The sequence below is a fragment of the Botryllus schlosseri genome, chromosome 7 (assembly GCF_051294905.1).
Source record: "Botryllus schlosseri isolate E-star chromosome 7, Bs_hap1, whole genome shotgun sequence".
NCBI classification, from domain to species: Eukaryota; Metazoa; Chordata; class Ascidiacea; order Stolidobranchia; family Styelidae; genus Botryllus; species Botryllus schlosseri.
In genome coordinates this window covers 15,033,767-15,050,222 of record NC_137242.1, presented here as the reverse complement: position 1 = coordinate 15,050,222, position 16,456 = coordinate 15,033,767, and the positions used below count along the sequence as shown (strand labels likewise).

General features: G+C 39.4%; 1 protein-coding gene and 1 long non-coding RNA gene across 2 annotated transcripts; one reads left to right on the top strand and one right to left on the bottom strand.

The window, feature by feature from the left end:
- Positions 1-3,207: 3,207 nt before the first annotated feature.
- LOC145443245 (uncharacterized) lies at positions 3,208-10,488 on the bottom strand. The gene is made up of 3 exons (XR_013916358.1): positions 10,023-10,488; positions 9,105-9,187; positions 3,208-3,243 (listed from the first exon to the last, which is right to left on the bottom strand). It is a non-coding gene; the product is annotated as an uncharacterized LOC145443245 (long non-coding RNA).
- A 528-nt stretch (positions 10,489-11,016) lies between these two features.
- Positions 11,017-14,630, top strand: LOC145443244 (uncharacterized). Its single transcript, XM_080321234.1, has one exon. The coding sequence runs from the start codon at positions 12,428-12,430 to the stop codon at positions 14,204-14,206; it is 1,779 nt and encodes a 592-aa protein (XP_080177360.1). The 5' UTR covers positions 11,017-12,427; the 3' UTR covers positions 14,207-14,630.
- Positions 14,631-16,456: the final 1,826 nt, after the last annotated feature.

Genomic DNA, 16,456 nt, shown 5'->3' with positions numbered 1-16,456 from the left:
ATCTAACACGTGAATGTGATAGAAACATATCCTAAAACTTTTTTCTACTTCACAAAATACAAAGCCTAAAAAGTAAGTGGATCATATAGTAGTGAAAGTATGCATAAATCATCACGAACAATCTACTTGAGTATACTTCATTACTGACCACCTTTGCTCAAAGCAGTCCCACTGGACTGGAATAATTTACTAATTGGAAAAAGGATAACTTGACATGCAGTGCTACAAAGCACAGATGACGCAATATCGTTTGAATGGTGGCAGTAGATAACGAATTTTTCATGCAGCACCTGAAGAGTGGAGACTCCTAACTCGTGCACCTTTAGCCATGTCTTGGGACTTGGTATGGTTGTCTGAAATGGTCTTTTGAACTCCTAGTTACTGGATCGTGATCCATTCTAACGAAGAGATCTCTTCTAGTACCATCTTTCTAAATGCAGTAGGGAATATAAGTAGTGAGCCCGTGATAGGAGACAGTAATCCAATTTCAAATACAAGTAGCATTCATGATTAAATGAAATAAAATCAATATACACAAGACTATCTTCACCAATTTCAATCTTTACAACAAAATGGTCGACTATTGAGCGTTCACTAAAGTCAAAGTTGTTCTTAGTGAAATCATGGCCAACTGTTGAATCAATCAGCTATATCACATAGTTATGAAAAATAAACCGTGGGTAACAAAGTGTAAACCTGCCATGAATTTGTCCTACCCAAATTGTATGCCAGTGAGCCTTTTATACTAGTCCAGGAATCTTCGTGTCTTTTTCCTGAGGACCTTCTAGAATTTCCTCCTAGGCACACCAATCCTACCAGTCTTCAACTTGACACGGTATTCACAGTCTTCGTTACAGTGCTGAAAAATTAACTACAGCAGCAAAAGTTGTCTTTATGAGGATTATTAGCTTATATGCCTGACGTATAGTACTACCAAGTTCCAAGAAAGACACTTTTGGTGTCAAAGAGTGTGATAACTAAGCTCTTTTACAACCCCGGTGCCAAGAAGCAGAGACACGTTTTGGTGTCAAAGAGCCTGATAACTGCCAAACTCATTTCCAAGCCCGGTGTCGAGAAGAGGAGACACGTTCTGGTGTCAAAGAGCCTGATCACTGTCAAACTCTTTTCCAAGCCCGGTGTCAAGAAGAGAAGACACGTTCTGGTGTCAAAGAGCCTGATAACTGCCAAACTCTTTTCCAAGCCCGGTGTCAAGAAGAGGAGACACGTTCTGGTGTCAAAGAGCCTGATAACTGCCAAACTCTTTTCCAAGCCCGGTGTCGAGAAGAGGAGACACGTTCTGGTGTCCAAGAGCCTGATCACTGTCAAACTCTTTTCCAAGCCCGGTGTCAAGAAGAGAAGACACGTTCTGGTGTCAAAGAGCCTGATAACTGCCAAACTCTTTTCCAAGCCCGGTGTCAAGAAGAGAAGACACGTTCTGGTGTCAAAGAGCCTGATAACTGCCAAACTCTTTTCCAAGCCCGGTGTCAAGAAGAGGAGACACGTTCTGGTGTCAAAGAGCCTGATAACTGCCAAACTCTTTTCCAAGCCCGGTGTCAAGAGGAAGAGACACGTTCTGGTGTCAAAGAGCCTGATAACTGTCAAACTCTTTTCCAAGCCCGGTGTCAAGAAGAGAAGACACGTTCTGGTGTCAAAGAGCCTGATAACTGCCAAACTCTTTTCCAAGCCCGGTGTCAAGAAGAGGAGACACGTTCTGGTGTCAAAGAGCCTGATAACTGCCAAACTCTTTTCCAAGCCCGGTGTCAAGAGGAAGAGACACGTTCTGGTGTCAAAGAGCCTAACACTGTCACACTCTTTTTCAAGCCCGGTGTCAAGAAGTGAAGACACGTTCTGGTGTCAAAGAGCCTGATGACTGGCAAACTCTTTTCCAAGCCCGGTGTGAAGATGAAGAGAAGGGTTTTGGCATAAGCAAAGAGCCTGATAACTGTCACACTCATTTATCTCAAATTAAATGACGAAAAGACATTTTGGGTATGCAAAAGAGTATCTTCAGTGTCAAGAGGAGACCACTGGCCAATGTTGAAGTAGGCCTACTTCTACCGTTTCAGAGACGATGGTATGGGTTTTGTCTACTTCCGCTACATATTCAAGTAGGCTACCTCTAAAAAAAATTACAGTTTACCCATTGCAAAACACCAGGTGCTGCTTGTAGTCGTACTACAAATAGAATCATGGAGGCAGACCCCACGATGTTAGTTTTTTGGGAAAATAATGTCCGCTTGGGTAGTTTGAAGGTTGGGCGTTTACTCCTTTTGTATTAGAGGCCCTTGCTTTAAAAATTCGCAAGTCACGAATTAGAATGTATACGCCTAGATTGTGTTTATAGATCAGCGTTGATACTCAAGTAGATGTAGAAGTCATGTCATAAATTTCTATTCAAGCACAAGTACAAGTAGCGATCTAGAATACATGTCAAACTATTCAAGTAGTTTCACACTAAATTTGGTCAAGGGAATGCATACTAGGAGCAGTTCTTCAGAGGTTTCTACTAGAGATGGTGCAATCTCTGAAAGGTTCTGGTTCGACGTCATATTGCTAATTCCAACCCTACATTTCTGTAAAGTAATATATTAATGTACATGATAACTAACTGACTAGCTGACTTTTTAAACGTCACCTAATGTATTACCAATTAAATAGTATATTCATATTGAAATGAATATACTATTTAATTGTATATTGAAGTTCTGTACCTCCAAGAAGCTCTTCTAATGTATTAACGGGAACAATCGAATGCTATAATAACACTACTAAGTCACTATAGATTCATATCGGAAAGCTGAATATTCCAACACAAACCTCCAAATTTCAGAGTGTCACACACAGAACATGAACCCAACGTTCACACCATCCCCAGTTTGTACTTCAGAAATTGTAAAGTGCATCTTAGTGACATGACCTAAGGGTAAGACCAACGACACTACAAGTAGATGTGATTTTCGAAAATGACTTCAGTTACTGCGATGGAGGGGCTATTTAGCCCAGTTACATTTGCACATATAAAGGTGACAGAAACATACCCCAAAACCAGTTTCTACTTACAGAATTAAAGGCGAAAGGCATAAGTAGGTTTGCCATAAAAACTGTCAAGTATAAGTGGAAGTGCAAGTAGAGTAAAAACCTACCTGAGTACTCCGAAAGGGTTGAAGTGCCATGTTGTGCTGGCGAAGATCTCCAATTCTTTATGGGTCAGTTACAGGCTTTGTGCTGCGCTCTCACTTTGTGCTGTAATATCAATAATTGAATGCGAGTCAATCAGCATTGCTGTACGCCCCGAATAGGCTATATCTTGGCGAAACTTAATAACAAATGCTACAAATCCCCGGCTCAATCTATTTTGTGAGCAAGTATTTTTATGGGTAATACTATATATTCAAGGCAAAAGAGGACTATTTTTGGAAGAAGAGGTCTGCCCCACTGAAGAGTTTGAACAAATGAGAACTAACCACCATCAATCTTTACCAATCAAATTTTACAATAATGCAGATTGAAAAGAAAACAAATATGTACAAGTACATTGTAAAATTATATCAAAATACATGTTTCAAAGCAACGGAAAAGGCTTAAAAGGGCACTGCGCAAAAGAAATGATGCTCTTGAATGGAAGCACAGATCGAAAAAAGATTTTGGCCGTAGCCATTTTCTTGAGAAAGCCACCGTAATGTAGCTGGAATTCAATGAAATTTGCATACGACCTTTCCGCTCCAGCTTTCGCGGCTGGGCGTCATCGTTTCTTAACCAGTTGCAAAATTCATGGCGCGATATCTTCACCGTCGCACTGGTCGAGGCTCGGTTGTACGATAGCGGTACCGTGCTGCGCTACCCTAATGTCTTATGATCTGACACTAGCCACGATTGAACATTCTCAAGGACAAATTCAAATTCACCATACATATTAGAAACAGGCCTCTAAGGGGAATTAAACGAATGAAGTCACAGCCACCGAGTACGTTCTTGGCCAATGGATATGACGAAGAACTGTACCGTATGCAACACAATAATACTATCAGTTTGCATATCAATAATAATGAGGCACAACCGGCACACCTTCGTTATATCATTCTTGTGAATTGTGCATTCGTTAATATACTAATTATACATCTATGTTACTTTCCCATTAGAACAGATGGCATTTGCACAGCAGGGTACCTGTAGTGTACAACTGAGCATTGGCAGCATGGTGATAATGCATATGTTGCAAGTGGCGTTGAGAGTCCCCAACCCATGCAGCAGTATCATGTGGATGCAAAGTGAGTATCATACGCTTTCCACATACTACATAAAGAAATTGAGCTACAATACAAAGGTTGCGACGAGCAAGTGTGACAGTGGAGATATTGCGCCATAAATTTCGCAATGGGCTAAGAAATGACGCACAACCGCGGCAACGGAAAGGTCCTACGCAAAATTCATTTAATTGCAGCTCCATTACCGTGGCTTTCTGAAGAAAAGGGTTGCAGTCAAAATTTTTTTGATCTGCGCTTTAATTTCAGACCACATCATTTTTATAGTGCAGCGCCTGTTTGACCGTTATAAAATATATCGATCTATATTATCTGCGGCTAAAAATGTGTTAAATTGTTATTCTAGCATTTCGACACTCATTCTTATCATTACATTGGCAACACTTGTCCATTGACTTTTTACGCTTCAAATGTTTGTTAGTTGTTTTCTCAATTGTAAAATTTTGTTACGTCGCATCACGGTAAACCGAAAATTTGTATGAAATATTTGTCGTAAATGTGTCACTCAAGGTTTTTTTTTGAAAAGCTGAGATTCAGACCTGTGCTATGCTAACAGTTTTTATCATGTCAAGAGGTACAGAACGTCAGAGTAAACTAATAGCAAATTTGAAGAGCTTCTTGGAGGTACAGAACTTCAATATACAATTAAATAGTATATTCATATTGAAATGAACCCGAATATTTTCGGCTGACACTCGTCAGGGGTAATCGTCAGCAACTAGTAGAGAATTGGAAAGAACATTGTATATCAACAATCGCATCACAAAATATGACGTCACCAGCATGAAGGAGAGAGCGTTCAATGTACTATTGTTAGGTGATACACGAACTCCTTTTGTTGACAGAAGAACGTCAAGACGTCTGCAGGACCGCATAAACCAACATGTCCCCAGATTTATCAGAACACGCTCAGTGAAAAGCTCACCCTTAACTCATCCACTTAAGATTGATGCTGATCGATCAAAGGCCATCAATTCTGCCATCGGCAAACATCTGTTGGATAATCCGATTAGTGCGAATAATTATCGAGACGACCGATTTCGAATCGTAGGACGAGGCCGCTCACAATTCCATTTGTGTGCCTTGGAATCAACTTTTATCAAAATACACCAACCAAAACTCTGTCAACAAAAGGAGTTCGTGTATCACCTAAAAATAGTACATTGAACGCTCTCTCCTTCATGCTGGTGACGTCATATTTTGTGATACGATTGTTGATATACAACAGTGGTTCTTAACCTTTTTCATGTCGTTACCCCCAAGAAGAAAATGACGGGATGCAATTACCCCTTTTCAAAAATATGACAAATATGACGTCATAATGTACACTGAGATCTACACTGTGAAAATATCTAGTCAATGCGAATACTGATGCTGTTTTCGTGTTATCCACTAGTGGTCAAATCTAGGCAATCTAGGCAAATCTAGAGAGGATGATAATAGACAGCATCTCTCATGTAATATGTAATTGTCAATCACAAACTCATTTTGTTTTGATAGGTATACCATTGCAGAAAATCCTCCTTCACGGCAATAAGTTGAAGGAAATTCAATCAGAAGGTTCAATGCCATTATGACAAAGATTGGTTTTTCATTTTTTAAGACGAACCCAAAATGTTCCGAAATCTTCTCCTCGTTTCTTCGAAGGCTTTTTGATGATTTCAGACTCAATTTTACCGACTAGACTAGACCACCACTACACTTTTCAATCCTAACAACTATATTTCTACGATATTGTTACTGCATTATAGGTGTAAAGATAAACTTACACGCCCCTTGTTCTTTTTCAATTTTTCAGCATGCGCAACACTATTGGATCCGCACTACTGCAAAATAAATTGGACTTACCTAGCACTATACTAAACTACATTCGGACCTGTTATTCATAATCCCTAATGGTTACCATAATATCACAGCAGGCATGGTGCTGTGTTCAGTGAAACGAAATATACACAAGCTCGCAAAAACATATGTTAGCCTATACATTCATATGTACGTTTGAAAATACTTCAGTGCGGCGTTTATAAGTATAAAGATTTGAATTACCCCCCAGAAATTGGTAAATTACCCCTTTGGGGGTAATTACCCCCAGGTTAAGAACCACTGATATACAATGTTCTTTCCAATTCTCTACTAGTTGCTGACGATTACCCATGACGAGTGTCAGCCGAAAATATTCGGGTTCATTTCAATATGAATATACTATTTAATTAATAGCAAATTTATGAAAAAATTGGGATTTTTTGGAATTTTCAAATTTCGAAATGAAATTTCACCGAGATGAGATGCATAATCCTTGAAATTTTAGCATAGCACAGCACTGTCCTAGTACTTCCTAAAGAAGGCGTTAGATCGGAAAAGGGGCTTCACAATATCGAGATTTTCATTCCCCGTGTTGATGCAAAAATCCACAATCAGCTGGGTAGAATGAAATTTTTTGTTTTTTTGTTTATAGCATAGTGACATTTGCAACTGTGAAAATTTCATGATTATGGGGGTAGCCATTCGAAATTTATGTTTTTGAGTTGCTAGTCCCCTCGAAATAACTCATACATCTTTCTTTTGAAGGTGCACAGTGCACGGTCATAATAATGATGAAAGAGCATGCACATTACAATACATCCGTAAACCAAAGACAATGGTCTTGACGACAGCGTATAGCAACAGTTGACGATGCATTTACCTCAGCTAAGTTGCCACTATGATATATTTCTGTAGACGTGTAGACAGCACAAAAACGACAATATTACAGTTAAATGGTTATTTCTTCATCGATTATAGAATTGAGAAAGGAAATATTCAGTATAACACATATCGTCGCAGTGGAATCAAAGTGACTTATGTCCATTTTACACATTTTGAGAAAATTGACTTAACGTAAGGTTTTCATCTTCTCTCAGTCATATATTGGCCCTGAATAACTTTGAATTAATGAAACAGACATAACCATGGCCATGATATGGCCGAAAAAGAATGAAATTTTTTAAAAAACTTGATTATTTTCAAGTTTTAATAATGAACCTTCCAAATTTGAAAACTGGACATAAGTCACTTTGATTCCACTGCGACGATATAATGTTAAAATACTGCTGTGTTTATAAATGTGGTGTGACGAATGGCAATGAAATGGGGAAGAGTAGATCTTTCCATGGATTTCCTTCCAACACAAAGTTGAAGAAGGCATGGGAATGGTAAGGAGGCAGGACTTCAAGCCTAGTTCCACCACACAATAATCTGACAACAATGTAGCGTAGCCCTCTGCAATGAATTTGCCGGTGGCATGTGCAGCGGTGCAGTATCGGCTTAGGTAAATGCAGCGTCAACCGTTGCTGCGTCTTCGTCAAGGCTATTATTGTCTTTCGACCAATCAGCGTAAAGTTTGGTTTACGGCCGTATTATCACAATAGGTTGCATTCTTCAACCAGATTTATATCGCAGCACTGAAAGCCTAGGCAACTTACTCAAGCACCCAAATGTTTTTATATCTGAAACTCCGTTACTGTCTCAGTGTGGGTAAAAAACGATTGAAAGACAGGACATACTCAAACTCGCCAAACTTGTCTTAATTCAAATGGAGGTACGGTAATAGCTTTCAGGACTACATTCCTTGTAGCATTATTTACTAAGTCGAAGACTTATTGTGTGCCTCTTATCTGGAGATAATATGGCTAAGTATGATGTAACAATGTAATAATATAAAGAACGTAAATCAGCTATACCGGTAGGCATAACAAAGAAATGCAATATACGGAAGACCTTGAACAGACGATTTGCTGTATATATTAATAGGAGATTTTATGATTGTAAAGAAACACCTTCTGACGGCATAAATCAGGTTGTTCAATTTTATCATCATTGACCCCAATACAGGTAAATGAAATTCAGCTCTAAATTTGGCAATCACAGTAAAAACATGCCATCATTGTAATTCCTGGCACAGACCAGATAGTTCACTAGATGTTGACCGATTGATGAATTGAACGCTGTGACCTGGTTATAGGAACCAGAATCTCCAACTTCTCTACGCCGCCGTACAAATGCAGAACGATCGATAGGTTGATTGATTGAACTATCAAATTGTACACATGATCTTTCCAAAGGTGGCCGAAATAGACAAGTAGAAGTAACGCCGTAAATTTCTACTCCAGTAAAAGTAAAAATTGTGATTTACAAATAAGTAAAAAGATAAATATGCCTAAAAAACTGAAGACTCCAGTAGTAGAGGTAGTGTAAAATGCACTTGAAGTAGTACGAGCCGGCGAATTCTACTGGGAGTGCTTCGAGGAGTAGAAGTGCTTAGATACGGACTACCTATGACATTTCACCTGTTCAGACAACTGCAGATGTGCGTCACAAATACGGACTATCACAGTGGCATTGGAATTACATGTAATATTACTCTTTTGAAGAGCAGGACGTCCATAGTTGTGGGTCTGAGGCATAAAGGTCTTGGTCATAAACACCACTCGAGTGTGAAGGATATAATATCACCATTGTACTGTTGATCGTACATACACAGGGGATTTGCCTAGTCCGTGTTTCCAAATTGCAAAATTTTCTTCATAATAGATCATTCAAGTACATTACATAATCTGGACATGCGTTGTCGATCAAAATGGACTTGATATAATCAAGTTCCGCCATGAGCCGAACATATCAATAAAGTTCGGTGAACTAGAGTCAAAATCAAATCTAACTTACATTGCTGAGGGCAAAATGAGAATATTCAAGTATAGTACCGCCAGTCAAATATTCAAATACTTGAGCAGCTCAATTCAATCTAAATTTCATTAATACTGAATAGTGAACACCGGGGAAACAAAAAGCAAGGTCAAAGCCCACCTTCCCACTGTCACAACTGCGACAGCAATGCTAGGATGTCCTCGTGATCGTCAATCAATCGTCAAGTCAATGCAAACCACTGCCTGAAACATAATATTAATTTATTACTAGTTTACAACAACAGATAGGCTACTTTAAGCTCTGATCCCTTCGTTTGTGTTGATTCGATTTGTGATATAACAATGGAGGAACGGTAAGACTCACGTAAAGGCATTCATTAAATGACTGATTGCTCACATAGGTTGCACAAACGCATCACAAACAATCCGGACACGCAAGAGATACAGCAATTTGGTTGACACCAATTACTTGATCACTTAAAATTGACCTGAATCACGAGTCAATCCACATTCCTGAAACGTCCAGTCAAGTCATTTTGGAACAAAGTTACTCGAGTCAAGTCATACGAAAAAGTTGATTTGAGTCATCGCAACACTGTTATAGGACCGGTAAAACTTCAAACAATGAGCCTTCAAAAATCAGAATAAAATAAAATTTAATAATGAAAAATGTCTGTAACTCAAATCTATTATTGGAAAATTCATTTCTTGCTGCATTTTCGATAATATAAATTCATATACGTGGTTCTATTGAAGCCTGCATGGCGAATCACACGAAGTCCTGTTAAAGAGCATACGGTAGTAACATCACTGTGATTGTTCGGAATACTTCAAAAGAAATACGACTTTACTGTTTGCTATAGCCTTTATTACACTGCCAACGTGCCAAGTATCGTTTAATTGCACTGTCGGAACTTTAAGAAGTTTGTGCCCTTAAAATTGGACGCTTCCTAAAATTGTGTGATAACAACTTTGGGTACGGTACCGGTATAGAAAAACAGTACCGTAAGCAACCGGCGTTACACATAATAGATAGAGCCCATAGAGGTCTAATATACTACTTGAGCTATCACTGTACCTTATTCTGACAACCTCCAATTCATGGAATATTCCTGTCTTCCAAGATACAAACGATCCTTTCCGCGGGAAATTTGCTTTCTTCGCCAAAGCCGCACTATATGCTAGTGGTAATCTAATAAACATATATGACCGCACGGACACGGACGCAGCAGACCTTACCGGTGATGTTTGACGGGTCACATTCCGATCATTGCATGTATCAGCTGAGATCGATATTCATCCGCTGCGAATATGCCAAAAAAATATTCACTTTCGAAGTTGTGATAGTTCATTAACGCTATATTATTACACGGAGCCCGAAACCTATATGCTCCCTTTCGGTTTATTGGAATTATGAATATCCCGACGTTTCTCTTTAGGCAGTTGCTATATTTGTCCGTCATAATGACGATACGTTAAATCAGCCCTGACTAATATTTTTCCTCTCGTTCGTCTGGTGTCAGAAAGCGGCGACATCTAGATATCCCTCTTACAGAGGTTGACAAATTCATTTGTTGCACTGGGCCGATAGTGATGGTGCGAGCACCAGAGATGAGCGGATTTGATATTTCTATGTCCTAATCCAATCCAAATCCGAACCTTCAAATCCAAATCCAAATCCTAATCCATACCTTTTTCAGATTCTAGTCCATGTCCAATCCTAATCCGATTCCAACTGGAAATTCAGAAAAAATACTAATTCATGCAATGGAGGGATTCGAAAATTTTCTTTCACAACCAACGATTCACTTGATTCAAGATAGCTTAGTAACCATAAGTACATTAATAACTGATCTGAATAAAGTTTGTCGCAATTCGCCACACGACATTTCAATCTCCCAGAAAATTTGTAAATCCAATCCAAATCCTAATCCGTTCTGAAAAAAATGTATAATCCAAATCCAATCCAAATCCGACAAAATTTCACAAATCCTGTTTTTTCAAAACCTAATCCTAATCCATGCTCATCTCTGGCGAGCACAGACGGGTATTTAAAAATCTCACTGTGAACATCTGCATATGGCGTCGGTGACGTCACAGTCCTGGGAAATACAATACACATATCGCTTCACCTTCCTGGGCGTATCGATACTGTGTGTTCAAATCATGGAAAACTGGTCCATCACTCCATGGTTCAAATCATTGTTTCCCAAACTTGTTTAGCTCGTATAGCAGAGATGAGCATGGATTAGGATTAGGTTTTGAAAAAACAGGATTTGTGAAATTTTATCGGATTTGGCTTAGACTTTTTTTCAGGACGGCTTAGGATTTGGATTGGAATTACCTATTTTCTGGGAGATTGAAATGTTGTTTGGCGAATGGCGACAAACTTTATTCAGATCAGTTATTAATGTACTTATGGTTACTAGGTTATCTTGAATCAAGTGAATCGTTGGTTGTGAAAGAAAATTTTCGAATCCCTCCATTGTATAATAAATTAGTCCTTTTTTTCTGAATTTCCAGTTGGAATCGGATTAGGAATGGACATGGACTTGAATATCAAAATGTTATGGATTGGGATTTGGATTAGGATTTGAAGGTTCGTATTTGGATTGGATTAGGACATAGAAATTTCAAATCCGCTCATCTCTGTCGTATAGCACACTAAAAAATTATAACGCTCACTGCAAACTTTCAAAAGAAAAAAGTTGCCATGACAATTGAACTACGTTATAGTTACTCGGGCATTGATGCATTGTGTATTGAAGTTTCTGCTACAAGCTCGCAAAGTCGTGTTAAAGACCACTAACCTAATTGGGATTTATCGGTCTCCTTCGAAAGAAATGCGACTTTGCTGTTTGCTAGCCTCTATTAAACTATACGTCCTTCATAGCAATGTCGGAATTTAACGAAGTTTGTTTAAAAGTAGGGTTACCATCAGTGGTGGCCCTACAATTGGGGGGCCCTGGGCGGGACTTCCGGGGGGGCCATATAAGTATGCAATCGCCTACCAACTTCAACTTCCTACACACTTCATGATTGTCGTGACAAGGTATCGATTTAGCTGTGTGTTGGTCGCATTAGCGACTGTTGACGCTTTCGCCGGGGAGGAAGAGTGACATATCTGTAGAATAGCCGTGCAATCCGGACCTGTATGCCGAATTATGTATGTGATTGCGACCATATTCGTGTTTTCGGTGTAATTCAAGCCGGAGCAGTGTAGATTATAAATTCGACTTGGGCGTTGGATGAGGTTTACCGCCAGTTCATCAATTTTAAATATGTGATGTATCTGTTGCAGCTAGATGTGACTGGTAGAGGGGGTGAAACTTCATTTGGGGCCCACATCTTCCAAATGTCGTCGAATTATATGGCGGATTGCTGTAACAAATTTAGACTTGTTACCTGAATAATAACATACATAAAGGATGTTATTGGTGTTATTTGGTAGCTGTATTCAATTGTAATTTGAAGCCATTTTACATGTGTCCATATTACCCCATGTTACAGATATCTTTATACGTTTATGCTAAAATGCCGCGAAATTTTAAAAGAAAGAGTAATAGAGCGAGTTGGGATGAAAATGATATGAAAAAGGCAATAGATGAGGTTTCCAGAGGATCAAAAATTAAGGCAGCAGCTAGAAGTTTTAACATAGCAAGGACAACTTTAACCCGCCACTTGTCAGGAGATTTGACAAAAAAGTCAGGTTCGAAAAAGCTAGGCAGGTCTTGTTTGTTGGGGGAGGCTAATGAGTCAAAACTTTTGACTCATATTTTAGAATTTGAGAGACGAGGTTTCCCACTTACTGTTGAAGACATAGGAAAATTGGCTTTTGAATTTGTTGAAGAAAATCATATTCCACATAATTTCTCCACTGGCAAAAAGATGGCTGGATTGGGTTGGTGGAGGGGATTTCGCGGACGACACAAGGACACTCTGACAATCAGAAAGCCACAAGCCGTATCTATTCAAAGGGCCATCCACTTGAACAAGCCAATTGTGGACAAGTTTTTCAAATTAATTCAAGAATTAATGACGAAATATGCGATTCTAGGGAATCCAGAACGGATATATAATGCTGACGAAACAGGACTGAGTTTGATTCCTGGCGTGAAAAATGTTGTTGGTTGTAAAGGTTCCCGGTACTGTAGCCAAATAACAAGTGGAGAGCGGGGCCAACTGCAAACTGTGCCAATGGCAGTAAATGCAGCTGGTCACTACGTTCCACCAATGGTAATATTCAAGGGGAAGAGACCCAATTCTCGCTTGGAACGTGGCATGCCTCCTTCTACAATTGTAAAATACAGTGAAACTGGCTACATAAATCGTGATTTGTTTTATGAGTGGATGGTTCATTTTGTGATGCATAAACAAAATGTGTCTGGCAAAACATTGCTGATTCTTGATGGCCATGGGTCGCATACAAGATGTGGAAAAGCTCTTGCGTATGCTGCGGAGAACAATGTAGAAATTGTAAGTCTTCCTCCGCATACCAGTCATTATCTTCAGCCGCTTGATAAAATCCATTTTAAACCGCTCAAAGACTACTACAAGGAGGCTGCTAGAATGCACCTACGAAATAATTCCGGAATGGGTATTTCAAGGCTGGATTTTCCAGAGTTGTTCTGCAAGTCGTACATGAAAGTGGCCACAATGAGGAATGCTGTACAGTCTTTTAAATCAACTGGGCTCTTTCCTCTTGAAAAATCAGTAATTCCTGACGTCGCATATGAGCCATCAAAAACAACTGATGTACTGATCCGAAGCTCTGATCCTATGCCGACTGAAGACGCATGCTGTAGTTCCACCATTTCAACGAGCTTCTGTAGAGATGTCAACACCAACTCATCTCGTTCTTTGGACCATGAAAATGCAGCAGCGAGTTCGTTTCAGAATATATTACCATTTGCAGTGTCCACTCAGAAAAGAAAAACAAGAAAGAAGTCAATTGAGACAGGAATTCGAGTACTGACAGGTCAGACTTACAGAAATGAGCCTAGTGCCTTGGAGAAGGCTCAATCAACAAAACCAGTTCAGCCAGTCAAGCAAGTTGAGAAAAATCGTTGCGCTAGTATCAATGCAGTTACCTCAAGTGTAAGTTCAGAAAACAATTGTGGTACATGTGGTGGTAATTTTTATGAGGATGAGGAGAATGAGGGTGGGATTCAATGTCAAATTTGTGACGCATGGTACCATGATATACGTGCTGGTGTCTATGGTAGAGGTGTAGTAACATTTATGGGTGACAATTGTGCATAAGCAACAAGCCTATTTGCTTCTATAATTAAAATGTTTGTTCTTTCTCTATTACAGGTCAACACTTGGTATATGGTTTCTATAAATGTTTCGGATTATTATTTTATTTATATTAGCATTTTATATAGTTCTCTTTGAAGTTATCTCTACTACTCATGATTGGCTCTTAAAACTTGCAGATATTCTACTTGATTGTTTACTGCTTTAGTTCTATGCTTTAGTGCTCAGCGGCATTACAATGTTCATTTTTAGTAGTTCTATTTATTTATTTATGTATCTATATATTCAGAGATATTTTTATGTTATTTTTGTTATCGCAGTTTTACTGAAGTTATCAAGTTTTGACATTCAAATGCATTCCGACTTGCTTAGAGCATGCAATTTCCATCGTTTGACTGATTCTTCAATAGGTAAACAGGAGATGGGAAAATATTAGGGATGGTGTGAACGTGAGGTTCACGTTCGCGTTCTGTGTGTGAACCTCGGAAATTTAGAGGTTCGCGTTCACAACAGGACCTTGGTAGGTTCTGCACTGTGAACCTTTTGGTAAATTGTAATTTTCACTCCATTATAAGATCTTTGACTCAACTCTATTGCATTTCAACTGCGGGTCACTTCAGGCATGGTGCTGGCAGCATAAAAATCAACGCTAAACGAGCATGCACCATGCACCTCGACAACCTTAAAAGTTTTACTTGCTTTGTTGCAAAAATCTTCTTGGAATAACCAGCTTTCCGTTTGTGAATATTTAGTGACTCTCTGCTGTGAGCTTGACCCGCAATCACACAACATCACGAGCGATATATACGTAGTCAGCGAATGATGCTTATTCAACCAATCAATGACATTCATATCGTCTTCTGATGTAAAAAATCGAACGGGCGTACGGGGTCAATCTTGACTTCATATCTTTACTGTAGCATTAAAACCAAATCCGTGCGATTAAGGTGCTTGCTACTGCTGCATAACTTGTTGTTGTTTGTGGTATCGGTAGCGAGAATAGAAACCCGTTGTACACTCTGCTCAATATCAATGTAGCAATACTCAGACTCCGAACACACCGTCCGGTCTGGCTAAGACCGTTGAGGCGTAAGCTTATATTCCGTGGGAAGTCCTAGTAGAAATTGTTGGCAAAGCGACGGGGTGCATTGATTTTATGCAATTATTATATCATTTGATTACCGCGGTTGATACATTTAGCGACGTTAAAAACGCCGATATGTACTTCAGCATTGTGGCATTATGTGGACCGAGTCTTCGCTAGGCATCGTGTACATTAATATAGGCTATCACTTCATTGGAAGATCGGGTTGGAATTAGCAATATGACGTCACGTGATATCACGAGGTTCACGTTCGTGTTCACACAGAACCTTTCAAAAAGGTTCGCGTTCACACGAACCTGAACCTTTGAGAGGTTCACACCATCCCTAGAAAATATGGATACGCAGATTATTTTCCTCTCATTGGGTGGGCTGATAGTTATGAAGGTCGTGCCAGTTGTCAAGTGTAAAGTAGGCTATTCACCAGATAATTACATATTGTACTTTTCATGGCGTGTCCGTTTCACCCCACCTAGTGTCCGATTTACCCCATTTTGGAACATATTTTAAAATAATAAAATAATTACAAATACTTCGATGGAGCGGCGCTACGCGCGACAGACACTTGCAGCAGTCATGAACAACGCGTGTCACAAGATAAATCCACGTAACTCGAACAAAACAACAACGAAAACCACAACCTTGTTCAAAGGTGTCCGTATTCGACCACCCTACTATATGGAAGTTTAATAGCAAATGCGGAGATTTGATAATTGACTAATCTGAACTGAATCATCTTCTTGATTGGTACAAGGATTTCTACGTCTATTCGCTACAACCCTTGAAAAAAGCACGAAAACAAAAGACGGGGGGCCCTTCGACCAGGGGGGGCGGTCGACCGTCCACCTCGCCCACCCCAAAAGTCACCACTGGTTAGTGGTTACCATACCATATTTTGGAAATCTAAAAATAGGACACTTTTTCAGAAATTTGAGACTTGCAAAACCGGAGAAGAGTTCTCAAAAATCGGTGAATTTTTCCCACTTTGTGATCGGTTGACTAAAAAAAAGGTCAACTTTCCGCTCAGAGCTCAAAATATCGTTTTTCTCTCCACATTGCTAGGTGGTTGACTAAAAAAAAGGTCAACTTTCTCACTCAGAGCCCGGAATACGTTTCTCGCAATGTTCCCTCTAATTTTGGACGAGTCTGCA